The sequence below is a fragment of the Coloeus monedula genome (assembly GCF_965178545.1).
Source record: "Coloeus monedula genome assembly, chromosome: 4".
Classification (NCBI taxonomy): domain Eukaryota; kingdom Metazoa; phylum Chordata; class Aves; order Passeriformes; family Corvidae; genus Coloeus; species Coloeus monedula.
This window is the reverse complement of record NC_138784.1, coordinates 64,353,837-64,371,831: the sequence shown is the minus strand read 5'-3', so window position 1 is coordinate 64,371,831 and position 17,995 is coordinate 64,353,837. Positions and strand designations below refer to the sequence as shown.

The following is a 17,995-nucleotide window of genomic DNA, read 5'->3' as shown; positions in this document are numbered from 1 at the left end:
TTTTTATCCTGAGAAATGAAGGAAACCAAGCAGCGACCTAACAGCAAACTGCTAATATCCTTCCATGCAGCTTCCCTCCCCTCTGTCTGTGACATTGTCCATGCACACAGATACTTCAGAAAATGTTGCTTTATTCTTTGGATAAAACCACAAGCATATAGATCTTCATTTTATATCAGTGTGACTGTTAGATCACCTGCTACTCACCTATTCTGGACATTAATTTTCACTGTCTTTCACAGGCACCAAACTCATCCCTTCATTACAAACATGTATTCATACCCATTATCTGGTTTTCTTCACAGTCCATTTCTCATTTCTCCACTACATTCACTCAACCATTCCTCAGACATAATGTGCTAATCCTGTTCATTCTACACTAGCCCAACTCAAAATCAGTATAGTTTCTTGAATATTTCTGGAATTTCTCTCCCAGTAAGCAAATCCTCACATAACCAAGGCACATCCTTCTCACTTCACACCCGCAACATGCATAAGACCCAATACTACCATCAGGCATGAAACAGATTCCAAACAAGGAACAATTAAATAATCTGTAGCTCCCAAGTTTGAAAAATCAACAAATTAAAGGGGAAGGGGTTGTACAAAAGAGATCTATCAAACCATTCTGCAACAGTGAAAATGAGGACAGGATCAGATGTTCATTGTCTCATCCAATACAAGAACTACAGGGCACTAAATGAAACTGTAGGAGTCAGGTTAAGAAAAGCAAGGAGGTGGCAGTTCTTACATAGTTAATCTGTGGAACTCATCGCCCAGCATGTTGCAATGTCAGAAGTTTGTTCTGGAGGAGATGGGAGAAGTTCAAAGGAACAGGGGTCAACTGAGGATTCCTAAACACAGAGGACTGTATTTGGCTCATGAAATCCCCACATCACGAGTGGTTGGGGCTGCACTTTTGGTGTCCATTAGATAATGCACCTCCTGCACCTCTGGTCAGACTGCACAGCTGGGTTTGATCCCAGGCAATACATAAGACATAAGTTTCTTACTACAGTGGAGGAACATTTTTTACAGCATGACTGACCCAAAAAGTGGATTTTTAATCTTCAAGACATTCCGTTCGTATATAAAGATTAATCCAGTAAATGTTCAAGGGTAATTGAAATAATACCTACCCTGCACTTTGTATAGAATAGAATTCTACTTTTGACTAGAGGTAGAAAATACAGAATGGGAAAATATTCCCTAAACATATAATTTTTTTGAAAATTGATGCAAAACCAGTAAAAAATGTTCATAAGATATGAGGGCAAACAGTTAAAAAGCATAATACTTTTGAAGACCTCATTTCTGGACTTCTTGGAAATTGCAATAAATTCTGTATTTAATAATTATTTCAGGAAATTTCATGTTTCTTAGTTATCTCATAGCAAATAATTTTTTCCAGATGCTTTCCATGTTTCTTTCCCACTCCCAATTTGCTTCATTCTCAAGTTTCTTTTTCTCTTAGAGCAAACACTTGGCTCTAAAAAAACAGAAAAAAATCAAGAAAGAATTGCCAGAAAAATCTGTTCCATGCAATGCGTACAGTGTTCCTGATTTCCTTGCAGAATAATAATCTTAACTGCTGAGATGCTGACATTGCGTGTTTGTATCATACACACACCAATGACACTACAGCTGGATTGAAGATGGGTAAAAATAGAAAGCCCCCCACAAAATAAAAATCTGATTTCATCTGCCTAGGTACATATTTTTTTACAAATGCAATACTTCTGCTTGTAATTTTGCTGTAAAATATGAAGATAATTGAAATGTATACAATACCAAGCTAATTCTGGACTGTTGTCCTTACAAAGAAATGTTAAGATTTCACTCCTCTCACAGCAAATTTATAATTTTTCTGACATTAGAATATACAAGTATTTCTTCCCCTTTGAATACCTGAACAGAAAAACTTGAATGTACTGTGCTACTGATGTTAAAAATAGCACTGGGTCTATTTATGATATTGTTCCATAAAATCCAAGCCAACAGGTCTCTGAGACACTTTAAACACTGGTATTGAAGGTGTCCTAGACTAGAATTGTTCATGTTAATTTTGCCTCCCTAAATATTATTCATGCAATGTAGTAAACTTTAAACAGCATTTTAAAGGACACCATACCATGTTCTAAATTTAAAACTATCTACAAATCTCTCACCATGGTAAATTTATTTATTCATCGCTGACATGTTGCTGTTACTGGGGAAAGTTTGTGGCAATTCATTTAACAACAGCCATCAAGAAATGTGGCCGTGTAAAATGTAAAGGAGATTGAATTTTATTCCATGTTATCATCTTTCTAGATTAGCTATGATGAAATTAGCAGCATTTGACCACTTTCACCTACCATTCCACCTTCAACCGATCTTCATACACTCTTCCTTTAACAACATTGTATTCACTTCGGCAGCTAAGAAGTTGTTGCCTTATTTGGGAAGCTTCGCTGGAAGCTTCATTGGGGAACTGTTCTGCTTTTTCCAGTTCACATTGTTCCAGTTCTGCACTCAGGAGTTTGGCTTCCTGCAACAGCTGGGTCTCAGACTCCTGTAAACTACATTAAATAGACAAACTTAGAACTAGTCAATGAGAAGCACAAGTTTTGTATTTACACTTCTTTACATACCTACAATATTTAATTCAAGATTTTCAAGAAGAGATAGAATTAAGATCTGAATAATCTTGTCTGACCTCCTAGGTGACCCTGCCTTGGAGAGGAGGTTGGACCTCCTAAGTTCTGCTCGAACCTGAATCATCCTATGGTGACATGAGAGCAGTGGAATCTGGTCTCAGGGATTTTTTTCTGCATACCTAGAGCTGGAGTGAGATTCATCTCATCTAATTTTAACCAGATGACAGATGGTTACTTAGTTAAATTTATCTTTCTAGCACTTCCTAGACACAAATTTAGAGACAGGGAATCCATTTTATCCTAAGAAGTGCCAAAAGCTAGATCTGATTCAGTGTGGAGACCTATAATGGTGAAGTATTCACCAGGACAAAGCCCAGTCTGGCCTATATGACAACTTTATTAAGAAACACTGAGACATCTACCCAGTGATGAATTACATCTTACTACTGCTGTAGTGCTACCAAGGTCTGAAATAACTCATGTAATGATACACAAGCCAAAAATACATTTGTGGGCATCTGTGGAAGCCTGTAGATCGATGATCAGTGATCTGATATGACTTGTATTACCAAAGTGTAGCTCCACAGAAACAACAAACTAGCTCCAGTCAGTGTCAGGAGACTGGTATTCATAATATACTTATGAACTTGTGTGGTGACAGCTGAAAAACATCCTAAAGGCTGTTAGCAAAATACATAGATTATTATGGAAAACTCTTAAAGGGAACTACAGTATGAAAATTCATATACAATGCACCACACATAAGCCTATGCTTTGTGCTATAGAAATCATTGTGCATGCCTCCTCAGTATTACTATTTTTATGATTCTATTATGATTTTTATATAATGGCATGCTAAAATTAGTCACAATTATGTAGAAGAATAAAGAAGTCTATCACTTGCCTTTTACTAATTAAAAATATAGTGCAATTTAATTTCTTTTTAAAAACAAAGGAACTTAGAATTTCCCATATTGAGAAACTCTAGACATAAATTTTGGCTCAAATTTGACATTTATGGCTTAGACAGAAAAACAAAATTACATATCATATAAAGAATAGAGTTGAGATGGTAAAATGGTGATAAAAATACAAAATATAAAACTGACTATACTGCAAAAACATAGTCGAAATAATGTAGCCAAAAAGGTTTTGATTCATACAACATTTCTCCCCAGATAACCACTTCCTTTTTCTGAACTAGAAAATAAGAAAACCACAGACTTCAACAGAAAACAGTGTGCCTTTATAATGAACAAATAATTTCATGTGTGATGTATTTACACACATACACTAAGGGAAAAATAAACTGAGTTATTAACACTGCATTCTGTATGATATTTAAATCTTCTTTAAATCTAACAGAATTTATGCAGTTGTAGGAGAAAATACAATTGGTTGTAGTAATACACAATTTCAAACAGTTCTTTCTTAACACATACATTTTACATGCAGTTACATAAACACATAAGCGAATTAATAAAAACAAAATTCTTAGTATTGATTTTCTTCAAGATAATTAAAAAAAAGAAAAACAGAAACAAGAATTGAGTGTTGAATCTAGATTTTTCTCTCTACAGATGCCAATGGTATTTTTTCATGCGTTGATTTAAATTTAATTGATAACAATGAAGAAATAACTGCACATCTACACAATGTACACATATAGAATGACATGACTGCAAAAGTAGGTTTGTGCAGTCTGATGTGGCAGCTTTTGAATTTGTGAAATAATTATTAATTTAGCAGAGGCTTAAGAAAATAAGATTCCTAATCTGCCAATGATTCTTCATTATTACCTGAGTATATTCTAGTTTGGGCTATCAGAAATTCATACTAGGTTCCTAAATTGAGATAATATAAATAAAATCTACAACAAGGCCATAATTGAGTGACTAAAAGGGTCTGCAGGGGCCAAATACAAGCTCAGACACTTCAACTTTAGATGCAGCCTTACTGCAAAGTGGATGGTTGAGACAGCACCACAGTGGGATGACAGCCTGTTCTCAGCAAATGTAAATTCAAAAGCACTTAAGACTTTGAAGAAAAGTATCAAAGATGTTATCTGCCAAGTGACATCTTTCAGCATTTCAGAATGCCAGATTATGCCAAACTGAAAGCAAGAAATAAAGGACTATTTGCCACTAAACAGAGGACTGCACTATACACTTACAGCTCTGTGTACACTGGCAACAGCCTTGGAAACTACCTGCACAGAGACTAATTGCATTCATCATATTAGACAAATTTGTATTGTGTATCAGAAACATCAGTTGCAGTAGTTTGGCACAGATGTCACAGGGAACTGTGCTGCTTAAGAGGTATAAGGCTTTCTCCTTGAGATTTTTATATGCTAACAAAGGAAAGAAGAAAACACACAAAACACACACAGCTTGAAGACCTCCTCCTGTGTCATTTGTCTTAACATGGCATTGCAACAACACTAGGACAGAGGGGCATTAATTAGGAAAGGAATTGAATTAGGAAGGGTGAAAAAAATAAGTTCTTGATCCACAGAACTGTACTGCACATGTTAGGGTGAAGAACTAACAGTTAAAACCAGTATTGATTCTGTGAAGGGTTCTTTGCAGAAGGAGAACATACACACATATTGCACTTCCCACCAGGACAGTGCTTACAGCTGATGGAGAAAACCAGACCCTTGTGGATGTCTGTATAAGGAAGAAGTGTTTGGTCCCTATTTCTTTCTATTGACTGTTAAGGGACCCTTGGTACCTCGTTCAGATGAGCATGTCCACTGATGTTAACATATGGACAAGTGAATCTCACTTTTGATGTCTGAACCCCACTTTTGATGTCCTTAAAATATACTAGAAATCATGATAGATTTTGGGTAATTGATTTCACTTGCTTTCTTTCAGCAGTAGGAGAAATATATCCATGGGAATTAGTGCATGTTCACACATTGGTGTTTTGCTTTGACACATGACCACATCTAATAAAGAATGTGACATGATTCTCTCTGATCCACTCTCTTACAGAAGGCCATTTCATACTCCTGTGAGAATGATGGAAAGAATGAGAGATGTAATCTACCACCTAACATTTTCATGCTTTTGGTGCATGCTGTTAAGGGTAGTTTTAAGTGTGACAGAAAGACAGCTGAGTCCTGCTTACACTGAGGCCATATTCCACTTGCTATACACACAAAGAGATTGCCTTTACAAAAATGAATGTCCCATATAAAAGAATATTGTATAAATACATAAAACATGTAGCAATATGTTTGCATTTTTCCAATGAAAGACAGTTTTCTAACTAACACTGGCTAAAAATCCACTAATTAGCAGCTACTGGTTTTCTGCTTCAGCTCAGTGAACACCGGTATGGTAGAAAACTTAGCAATCAATTAATCCAAACCCCACATAATATGTTTGATCTGAGCAGTTAGAAAAGTATTTTTGTATTTTCTAGGAACCCGAACTGATTTAGTAATGCTGTTTTTAATTTGTCTTCTCAGAAAGATTTGCTATCTCAGTAATCTAAAATAAAGTCAGATGACATTTCCCAGAGTCAGAGCCATATTCCAATTCCCCATTTTATTAAGACAAAATTAGAAAACTCAGATATCCTCAAGAAATATTATTATTTCAGTATTTTGGGAACCCTTTTTAAATTACTTTACATTACTTCAAACTTGTTGCTATTCAGATTGCCAGGATGCACAGCAAATCCCAAATAAGCAGGTATAACCTGAATTAGGTTTAGAATACTTAAATTAGGCTTTAGCTTCAATGACAGAATTGCCATAAAGGTTTTGATGTGGAGTGTCAGTGAAAGTGGGATAAAATATTGTTAATACAGTGGAAATTATGGTATGTATCACAAAAATGTGACAGGATTATCATGATGCTGATTTTAATGATTACAGGTATGCTGTAATATAAAAATTATTATTCATAAATACTACAGTAGTATTGCCATATTTTCAGTAGGACTGCTCTGTTCTGGGACACCCTGGGACACCTGGTACAGTGTAGTATTGTGTCCCACTTTGTCCCTCTCTATTTCTCTCCTTCCACCCACATATGCCCTGCCCAAGCCTGGCATCAGGCCACGAGCATGATCTCTCTTTCCAGGATGTACTGGTGCAGGGCAGGCTCACAACTACTACAGCTAATTTCCGAATTTCACTTAGACTTCGAAGCTTAAGCTTCTAATCAAAATCTATTATCTGTCTAATGTGACTGTCAATATTCACAGAGGGTAAATTCACACCTATTTAGGAATGACAGTGTAATTTTCCTTCTTAGAAATGAACCTTTAGCTTCTTCAGTTGCTCTCGATGACGTCAGCTCAGCAAGTCAGTCTTTTCATATATTAAAATTCTGGCTACATGATCTTCAAATACATATTTATTTTAAACTTGCAAATTGTCTGTTGCAGTCTGTATGTCCACTCCCAATATTATTATGTTTGTATTAGAAACAAAGATGTTGTTCAAACAAGTATTTAAGTATCCCAAGTTACCTTGAAATTTCCTATTAAATAATACTGGTTTTCAGCCTTCTGTTCTGGATTCCTGTTTATGAACTCCAACTGTAAGAAAGCCTTAAATGATAATTACGCTTCAGCATGAGCAGAAAATTACTTTAAAAACATAATGCTTTGGCTACTGAATGTTTAAAAAGGAATATTATACCTTATCACAGCCTTATGCAGCTGGGTGTACTGTTCCTTCAGCTCGGCTACTCTGGTGTCTGTAATTTTTCCAGCAGAAAATAGCTACGGAAGGCAAACAGACAGTTATGAAATCTCCCAAGCACTAACACTTTCATTCTGCTGCAACTTTTATAACTGTAATTGGCAGGCTTACAGTTTATACAGACTTTAGTAACATAAAAAATTAAATACACAACCAAATCAAATGCACAGAAAAAACCCGCTTATTTACATAAAAATTCAAAGCATAAATATAAGAACATAAAGAATGTGACTGTCACAACTACAGTGCCACCTGTACTGTACCATTTCTTCTCTGACTTTTTGTCTGTATTAATATTTCATGATAATTCTGTCTTTGAACTCAGGCTCTAAGCAACCTCTTTTCCACATTGCTTAACTGGATCAGTTTTGGTATAAACCCTCAGTCTGGCCTGCTCAGGCAAAACTGAAGCTTGAAGTGTCTCCGCAGGCAGTAGGGCTGTAAAAAAAAGGAGCTGGGCTAAAGCTGGATTATCCTCAGGCAACAGAACACATTACCTTACATGCCTGTGCAGGTCTTAAGCAAGCACCAAGATCAAACAGGTCTTTTAAATACCTCCAGGGAGAGTGACTCAAACACTTCCTTAAGCAGTCTGTCCCAATGCTTGACCACGCTTTCAGTGAAGAAATTTTTCCTGCTATCCAATCTACACCACCCCTGGTGCAACTTGAGGCCATTTCCTTCTGCCCTATCCCTTGGTACCTGGGAGAAGACACTGACTTCCACCTGGCTACAGCTCCTTTCAGGCAGCTGTAGAGAACAGTAAGTTCTATCCTGAGCCTCCTTTTCTCCAGGCTGAACATACCCAGCTCCCTCAGCTGCTCCTCATCAGACTTGTGCTCCAGACCCTTCCCCAGCTCCATTGCCCTTCTCTGGACATGCTCCAGCACCTCAATGTCTTTCTTGTAGTGAGAGGCTCAAAACTGAATGTGGGATTTGAAATGTGGCTTCACCATTGCTGAGTGCAGGGGGACAGCCACTGCCCTGATCCTGCTGGCCACACTATTCCTCTGTGATATTTCTTTAGAAAACCTTTCTTTTCCTCCTTTGGTCACAAGTCAGGAAAACCAGGTTAAATCCAATTAAAAAATGTAAGTTGATCCAAGGCTGCTAGCCTTGTGCAGCAGCAAGTCAAATCTGCAGCTTCTATGGGACCCTGCCAAGAAATGTGATTATGCAGGTCTCCTGGAATAAGAAGTGAAATTATCACAGCACCAAGAAAATCCCAGAAGTTATAATTCAACCTTTAGAATATTCACAAGAAACCATCTAGAACTAATCCTATGGTCAAGATGCAGAATACAAGTTAATATCTCAAAGCAAGTATATATTTTCTTTATAACTGTTTAAGTATTTTTGAAGATCTGTTTCAAAATATTTCATGGTAGCAAAGAGAATCTTTGTTCCCTGAGACGCCGAGAAAAGAACAGAAGGTCTGCCTTTCATTTGCTTGCATGAGATTAAAGATAAGCAGCTCTCAAATATTTATTTTGGCATTCTCTATGAACAAAGATATTGTCCACTTAAGTTCAAAATACTATCTAGGTCTTCTGGGAGAAAGAAAATATTTCCCTTTCTGAACCCATTTATTTCTTAGCCTCATATGTAGATATAGTTGTCCTATTTGTGTGGTACCTCACTAAAGTGCTTTCTCCATACTCCTCTGATCTGTACCTGTGAGTTACAATTTTTTTTTAACTGCTTAGGTTCTCACTACAGATCTAAGCCATGTTTTACAAAGCTTCCACAGAAATAAACTCTGGTCCTGGAGGCTGTGTCTTCTTCTTTACATCCATAAACTTTTTACAGATTTGACACCTAATTTCTCAGTTCAGTTCTGCGATAAGAGCTCTATTTCAGGAAGGTTGGTCCTACACAATGTGAAGACTTGCAGCATTGAGGACTACACAAGACAGACTGCATGGATAGCATACCAGCACGTCAAAGGCAGTGAGACCTCCTGGAAACTTTCACCACCAGATAGTTCCCATTACCACAGCATTATCGGGAGAGCCGTCAGAGAGACAGCACTGGGCTACTCTGGCCCCAGGATTTGCTATTAAAGCCTGTTTTCTCCAAGATTCTTGGGAGGGCAGAAGGGAAAGATGCAACTGTTTGAGAGGAAGAAATAGTTTGTGGAGGAAGGGAGGAAACATGTCATCCTACTCTAGAAAAATTGTATTAATTGTAATGATAAATTACAGACAAGAGATGATGCCCCTGATATACAGATGTGTAATTCTTTCAAGGTGGCCTGTCCCACATTAATGATAAAGTAACCAACAGTATTTATGCACTCATAGTTCACTTTATTGCTCAGAAGGTCTCACATTGCCGGGTTAAGTGAAATGTAGATCTCCTCAGTGTAACTAATTACACTGCTACACTGAAAAGTAAAAGAGTGAGTGAAAAGATGGAGTAGTGAGGAAAAAAAAGGGCTTGTAAATGGCAATTGAGGATGACTTTTTTTTCAGTCCTGTGTTAACCATACTGCCCCGGAAAGAACTGAGGTAATTATAATCTACTGGTGATCTCAGATCTAGAGTCTGGAATATAGCCAGATAAATATTCTTGTTGAGTCTTCCAGTCCCATTCCATGTCAGTTGTACTTAGCTGTATATTGCTTTTCTCAGATTTTCTTTCTCATTATATAATGAACTGGGACCCCATACATGTTCAAACACACTCAACATTGATAGATCATCTGGATAAACCAGAATAATTTTTTGTTATCTAAATGCAGAATTACTGGAAAGTTGGATGAAGATTTGTCTTTTAACAGATGGTTGCCTGGCAACTTTCTGCTTTCTGTTACCCCATACTCCCATAAATGCAATTACATTGAAAATAGGGAAGCCTGTGTCTTATTATTGCATTTACTTGCATCTTTTCCTTTTAATTTAAAATTTCTGTTATGTTTATTTTACCCTATTAAGTTACCCTTAAGTCACCCTATTAAGTTACCCTTGTGATTTTCTAACTTTGTTACAATTTTTTATATTGCTTTGTGATTTGAAGTCTGGCTTTTCTACCAGAAAAACAAAACAAAACCAAATCCAAACCCAAGTTCCGAAGCAAATTTGTTTCCTTCAATCAGTGAAAAGTCCCATGAAGTAAAGTGCTGGGTAATTCTGTCCTATTGCAAAAAATGTGGAAGAAAACTCAGCTGAAAAGGTGAAAGGGAAGGACATATCCTTGATATTTTTCTAGCAGGAAAAGGTAGATTTTCTGGTTCTGAGCAGGAATCCTTTAAATATAGGAGTCCATGAGAAAAAGAGAACATACTTATGCTCAAATAGCTGTACTGTACACCTGAATAACTTTTCTCTCTACCCATACAAGTAATAAGTTCATATTCACTTGCTACCAACAGTTTCCCCACCAGACCTGTCCTCAAAATCTTCTCATGAAACTTCCAAGAAAAAGTGAGAACTATGTGAGGTTACACACTATCTGAGGGACCTCTTTTATATCCTTCCAGCTTGACTTCAGGCACACTAGCCCCTGGATCTAAGACCACAGTGTTTTCTCCAAGGTTGGAAGATGGATATAGATAGATACTTGTAAGAAAGAGAACATGTCAGAATATGAATGGGAATTAAAACCATAGAAGGGAGAGGACCCACCTGATAAATGAGGTACTCATCCATGTGAGCAAAACTAGTGAAATCTGGCCCTAACTTTATCAATGCCTCCTCACTCTGCATTAAGTACAGTGGGCATTCTCCCTTTTACCAGATTATATTCCATTCTTTCTGACAGCTCAAAACAATGCAGCAAGGAACTCATCTAAAATTCCAAAACAAGTTTTCTGTAACTCAAATGTGATATAAATAAGAACTCTAGGAACATTTCCCATTTCAAAGCTCCTAAAGTTCTTTTGGGACTCTCCAGAAATGAATAAAATTCAGCCAAATCTTAAACATAAATAGATGATGGAATCTTAATATTAGTCTAACTCTTCATAGTCTTTTGATAAAAAACCACACAAAATAAGCACAGAAAATAAATAAAGTCACCACCAAGTAATTACCAATTAACATCAATTACTTACAATCATTATTTAAGTGAACCACTTGGGGCTTCTTAGGAAAATCTCAATTTCATCAGTGCCCAGGATCTCTGCATTTTGGAGAAACGATGTAGCCAACACGTGTTTCTAATTATGTTTGCAGTTACTGCAAAACAACTAAAATGTATTCTAAGCTCAAATTGAATAATAACACTTTCCCCTTCTTCATGCTAAATTGTAGGTTTTGTAACTGCAACAAGACGTTATGACTACACTTAATGTTATTTTAACAGATAGAATGTCTAACATTTTATATTCATTGGCTATTTCAAACATCTGAAAGGTCTTGTCAAACAACACTTTTACCTCCTAATAGTCGACTAGAGAAAAATATCAAGGGATTAATATATTTTACAGTTTGTATACACTCAGGATTTCAGTATAGTATTAGCCCCTTGGCATATGGCTCTTCTGGCCAGTCTGCTATGACAGCTTTGGAATTTTCTTTCTGTGCTGTTTATTTGAAGAGCTTTTCTTACCTCTTTCATATAATATTTAAAAGTTTTAAGCATTCAGGGAAGAGATAGGGTAAGTGCTCCTCTTTGAAAAGAGAGCTCTGCATCCTCTGTCAAAATCCTCATGAAGCCACATAGTTTGGACACTTAGCACAGAGCTCAGGTGTTCCTTATTCCGGGGAGAAGGCAACGCTGCCTTCTCAGGGGTTGTTTCAACATTGTAGCGGGGCACCAGGTACAAGCACACTGAACCCATGCTGTGGCTCCTGCATTTCTATCCATATTGCTGGATACCAGTCTCCACAGAATCATAGTGCTAGGGATATCTCCTGGTGTTCGGCTTGCCTGTGCCTCGTATCTCCAAATTATCTAGGCAAAATCTTGGACCCATGATAATGGAATAAGGGAACTGGAGATTCCTCCTTAAGCTCAGCCCATGGCTCAGAACAAGTTCATAACTATAACTTCTCACTAATTCTGAATATCATGTCCTGGTTGCTTCAAGATGGAAAATGAAGGAAAAACAATGAAAAGGTTGTGCTTCTAACCTCTCTGTCAATCTTAAAAAAAGCCAAAACACAATATGAGAAAACTGCTCAAAAAATTACCAGTCCTGATGCCAGGGAATTTAACAGGACTTCTGTGGCAATTTCAACACATAGGACAATTTTTACCATCTTCACAATTTTCTTAGAGGGCTTAAGGCATGCACTTCATTTTTCAGAATGCTATATTTACACAATTGTTATTACAACAAAATGTAAAGCAAAATATAAACTCCATGTCATATAAGAGAGGAATAAAGTCAGAAAAATTAAGGCAGAAAGGAACCTCTAGATGCCATTTAGTCCAGCCTCCTGCTCAAAGCAGGGATAGCTTCAAACTTAGACCAGGTCAGGTGAGGGGCCTGTCCTGTCAAATTTTGAAAAAGCAGTGACTGAATAAGGATACAGTGGCTGAATATTTATTGCACCCGTTATAAGATAGTCCCTGTATTCTGCTGATGTACTATCAGCTCTCTCTAATTTTTACCCAAAAGAAGATACTGAAGTATATTGAATCTAAACATTGACTACCTTACTTTGTCTCACTTGCATATTTTTCCCAAACTGTGCAGTTGGAGACTGAAATACATTGCCTTTAGACTTTAGGAAGTATAAGGAAGGCAAAAAAACCCAAAAAACCCACATTCAAAACCAGAATAGAGACTAATATTTAAGCTTTTAATTATTTTTAATAATAGAATTTAACTAATTAAATTATTTCAGACTGCTTTGCAGCATTTATAAGTAGTAAGAAACATTCTCAGTGAGGCTCTTAGTTGCTTTTGACTACAGCAAGACCCAAAGATGACTACCTAGCTCAGCCCAAACACCAGGCTTTTAGATCACCTAAACTCTGATTTTAATGTAAAGTGTTACATCACAATTTATATATATCCAGAAAAAATACAATCTTTACACTTTTTATTCAGTCACCATGCATTTTTCAATGTCTCAAATATTCATACAGAGTTGTGGAAGACTAACACAAAATTATCTATAATTTCTCTACTCAACAATATTTCAGGCTTCAGCACATATTTAAAAGTATTTTAAAACAAGAAGATAAAAATCACTAATTTAAGACTGTAAACATTTAGTTACACAATAAATTATAGCTATTGGTATGCAATTCTGCATTCCATTTTGGAGATTGGGAAACATTGAAAGTGCACACAGAAATAGCTATATTGCAGATATTTAGGGAATGATATGTCTTGCTCAAGTCATTATTCTAGAGAAAGGTTATGATGGTAGAAAGTAAAGAAAAATGCAGTGAGGTTTTAAAATTGATACTGTAATTAGAGTTTAAAAATAAGGTGTAATCCCTCTCACCTGGTACTACATACATTTACTACAGGAAGTAGACTCTAGAATAAGTATGGGAAGTCCATAGAAAAAGCCCATTTATTAGCTTTTCAGGTAGAAAAATATTTGTCACTGAGTTTCCTAAACATTTAATTTAGGTGATAAACAACAATACTTGAAGCTATGAGGTTATTGGTAGCACAAACGCAGTCAGGTGGGGGTAAAGGCATACACAAAAATCATAAATACACTTACAGTAGATACACTGTACTGCCTTACACTGAACTTCTACAATTTTACTTTTTTAATTACAGAGGGATGAACCAGGCATCCTTCAATGAAAAATAAACTGCTTTAGAGCCTTCTAAAACTAACAAATAATGACTAGGAAAAATGATATCCTAAATTCTTTCCCAAGGCATGGTTCATAACAGTTGTTTTGTCCCCCAGTTCATGGGAAAAAGCAATCCCTACATGGAAAATATAAACATCAGCTACAATCAAGGTGGTGCAGTGGGTGAGAAAATACTGGTGACCAATTGAGTCTTGCATGGCTCAGTAAAGAAGGGCATAGGAGATGGGTAAGACAGGCATTTTGGGAAAGGACATGGCTTTCCTGCTGTCACCTGTTTGGCTACGAAGCCTGAAACCAGGATACTAAATAACCAGCACAGTCTTGGAGCAGGTTTGCAGGAATCAGAAAGGAATTTTTCTGTAAAGACACAGGAAGGAGAGGCTTTTGTATTTGGTATATCATCACTCTGAAAGTGCATTTGGGTTTATTCTCTTCATATATTGAACCAACTACAGCATCTTCTATGGCTACAGATAAAGGAAATAGTCAGCAGTAAACTGTAGATTTAGAGCAGGCAGATCAGATGTCGTGAGAGAAATAGAATTAATAAGAACATAGTTTTGTGGATCTCCTTCTTTACAAATAGGGTCCTCAACAGAAGCAGTGATTTTCTTTGACCACATGATTTTTTTAACATGTATTATATTTACAGTTGCTGATATAAATATATCTACTACTTACATGCTCTATGTCAGCGCTGCCTTTCTGCCTGCTGCCAGAATTTATAGATAAAGCAATGAACAATTTAAGCAGGTAGGAAGGCATGCAGCCACTAGTTCTATGTAATCTGTATCTGAATAAGAATATTAACAATTAATATCAAATGGAATAGGACTGCCTTTCCTTTCGTCTTCTGATGTGTTCTCATAGACACATAAGGAAGCTGAATAGGTAGTCCCACAATCCAGCAGACAACAAAAGGACTGTTTGCATGAAGAATGACTACTGAGTTAAAAAAGAAAACAATTCAGTTAATCAGAAAGAATTCTAAATCAGAATTTGTTTCTAGTATGGAATTTTGGTATATTTGCCACATTTTCGAAAATCCTGAAAATTAATCTAATTGCTTGTCATCCTCTTTCTCAGCCAAAATGTATCACAGAACCACTGAAGTCTACCAAAAACACCAGAAATATTCCTGCAGCAATTGAATCTTAACACATTCCACCTCTGCCACCAAAATGCTTCATTATGAATGAGCCCCAAAGTACTTCAGGTTTGTTCATACCAATCATGTGAACTGCTTAGACAAACCTGGATATTTTGCAGCAATTCTTCTGCAGGAGATGTCGACTCCCAGAACAAAGCCAGAAATCAAACAGATGCCAGATTGTTGTGTTTTAAATTGCCATAGTCACTAGTTAAATTAACATCTGCCTACAGTCATAACTTTGTTGTTTTCTATTTGACCTACATTCCATTATCTGCCAGAAAAAGAAAAAAACCTTACTGTAAAAATTCATGGGAAACGGTTCACGCTGGTTTTGATAAACTTTGGATAAACAATCCTCAGACAAGTCTGATAAAACAAAATATATTGCTTCTTTAACCTTGTAATCACTGCATAGCTCTGTGAACAGAATTAAAATCTTCAGTAGAATTTAAGAGTATCTTGAGCTGTCAGTTATTTTCTTTACCTTTAGGAAGATGTCTATATGATAAAGATATCTCTTCAGTCCACAGTCCTAAAAAGTAGACTAGAAGAGATTAAAAGCTACAAGAAAGTGAGCTTTAAGTAAAAAGCAAAGACCTTAGCAGAAAAGTCTCCGTTACAGCCATCAGCTGTTATTAAGTTAGATCCTTTCACAGTTGAAAAAGATTGGCTTTTGGGTTTTGTGACTGCTTAACTAGTTTCAAGTTTTAAGTACTGTAGGAACGCAGAGTGCCAAGAATATTTATCTGCCTGTTTTTAAGGGTTCTTAGCCCCCTGAACAGCACTGTTTTAACCTCCAACCTTGGAAAAAATTACCAACGATCAGACAAGAACTAGAAAATACAGTGGTGTGAATTAGGTGATAGACTACTATGTAAGATTGTCACAGGGTGAAAAATTTAGAGGTTTTGGGCTTCTCTTTGTACTAAATAGATAAGAGTAAAAAATATCAAAATGGAGGATTGTTGTTCTCTAAACCTTCTTCTCCTTCTTCTACTACTCCATGTTCTGCAGTAAAAGTAGTTTGGAATGATTGGATAGAGAATTCTGCAGTTCCTGCCCATATTACTGAATAATTGGTAGGAAAGTGAAAATAATATATGTTTTTAGTAACTAGTGGTTAAATTATCTTTAAAAGGCTGTGTAAATCTTGATAGAGAGCCTCTACTCCTGCTTCCTGTGCTCTGTGCTGTACCTGGGTCATGCTAGTGGTTCTGTTCCTCTGATAAGACTTAATAAACAACTATCCAGCAGCATTGAAACTCAAGGAAAAGTCTCGGTTTATCTTTGAAACTCCTTGCAAGGACTTGTAGAAAATTCTCTCTCATCAGGAGGGATTTGATTTATGGCAGGGTTCAGTGTCACTGTATTATGCAGAACACTCTAGATCTAGAGAAGTCCTATCTGGGAAGAAACTTTGTTTATCAACAAACTGCAGGTCTCAGTTTAAATCTGGTCCAATATTTCTGCCATTAGTTAAACTGCATCAGCATCTCACAGCTTAAGACTACTCAGTGTCCTTTCTAAGGGCAAAGAATGCTGAAAATCGCAGATTTGACAGTTTGCTTCATTTATTCCCAGAAGGATAAGAGACATGAAACATGAAAAAGGCTGTGTCATACTATTTTGGATTCCTGAAGAAAGAAGAGAGGTGTGACAAGTTGTTGGGAATGGACATTCCCTGAGAGAATAGGAAGAAAGACCAGTACTCAATTACAAGAGTGCACAGGTAGGGGAAGCATACAGACTGGTGGAGAAATGTATCTTTTGGACTCCAAGCAGACTGGTGACAGCTTAGCAGCAGATCATCAGACCAGTAATGAAATCAGGAGGATAATAGAGCAACTCAATATTACAGATGTCTCATCCAAGGGAGGAAGCAAATATCCCAAAAGGAAGATATATATATAGGACTAAAGAATGGATGTCTCAAGACATGATGTTTGTTTTCAAACAGAGATGTTTGAAAAGTTCAGATACCTCACCTCACCTCACTATCTGAACTTCCTTTTTTTTACATTCAGCATTAGCAGAAATTTCTGCCCTTCTAGATGTTACAATATTCTAAAGATAGTTTAGGTTTTCAATGCAGCACAGCAATCACAAATTACAACAATATTTGTTATCCATTCAAATACTTCAAGGCAAATCATAGAATGTCATCTATCAAGGATAATTATTATTCATTTTACAGATACAGAACAGTTTGTCCAGTTCAAAGTCAAAAAGCAGATAGCAGAGTTAATTGTAAACTGAACAAACAACAGTGTGGGGGGATTGTGGCTCCCAAATAACAAGGACTTAAGAATTCTATTCTATTTCTAAACCCTCTCAAAAGAGGCTGGTATGGCTTTCCTCCATTTGACAGTAGCAGCCACACACAAGAACAAGGCTCTGAAAATACCTGATTTTAGACTAATACAATGAAAAATTAGCATCCTGTTAATCAAATAAAAAATTTTAAAATTTTACTTGCAAATTAAAATCATACACTTTATCTTTTACAAACATTTCAGGTTTTATGCATTTTTAACAAAACCAGAGTGATGTCAGTATCTTACACCTGAATGGTGAGGGGTTCCTTTCACCTCACTGCTGGGGAGCTATCATGATCTGAAAGGGGGAGACACAGTTTTGCCACATAACTAAAAGCACCACAGCTTTAAAGATGTTCCTTTAGAAAATGGGGAAGGTAAAAAAAAACCCATTCAAAACCCATCTCCCAAGAAAGTGCCCAAACTTTTG

General features: G+C 36.6%; 1 protein-coding gene across 1 annotated transcript in view; it reads right to left on the bottom strand.

Annotated features, from left to right (window-relative positions):
• The window catches only part of CCDC146 (coiled-coil domain containing 146), a gene marked incomplete at both ends in the record, with an annotated part of 62,096 nt that overhangs the window by 28,781 nt on the left and 15,320 nt on the right, over positions 1 to 17,995 (bottom strand). The window contains 2 exons of the mRNA XM_082280373.1: positions 2,358 to 2,561; positions 7,303 to 7,385. Of these exons, the coding sequence (XP_082136499.1) occupies positions 2,358 to 2,561; positions 7,303 to 7,385 (287 nt within the window). The remainder of the gene's footprint in view (positions 1 to 2,357; positions 2,562 to 7,302; positions 7,386 to 17,995) is intronic.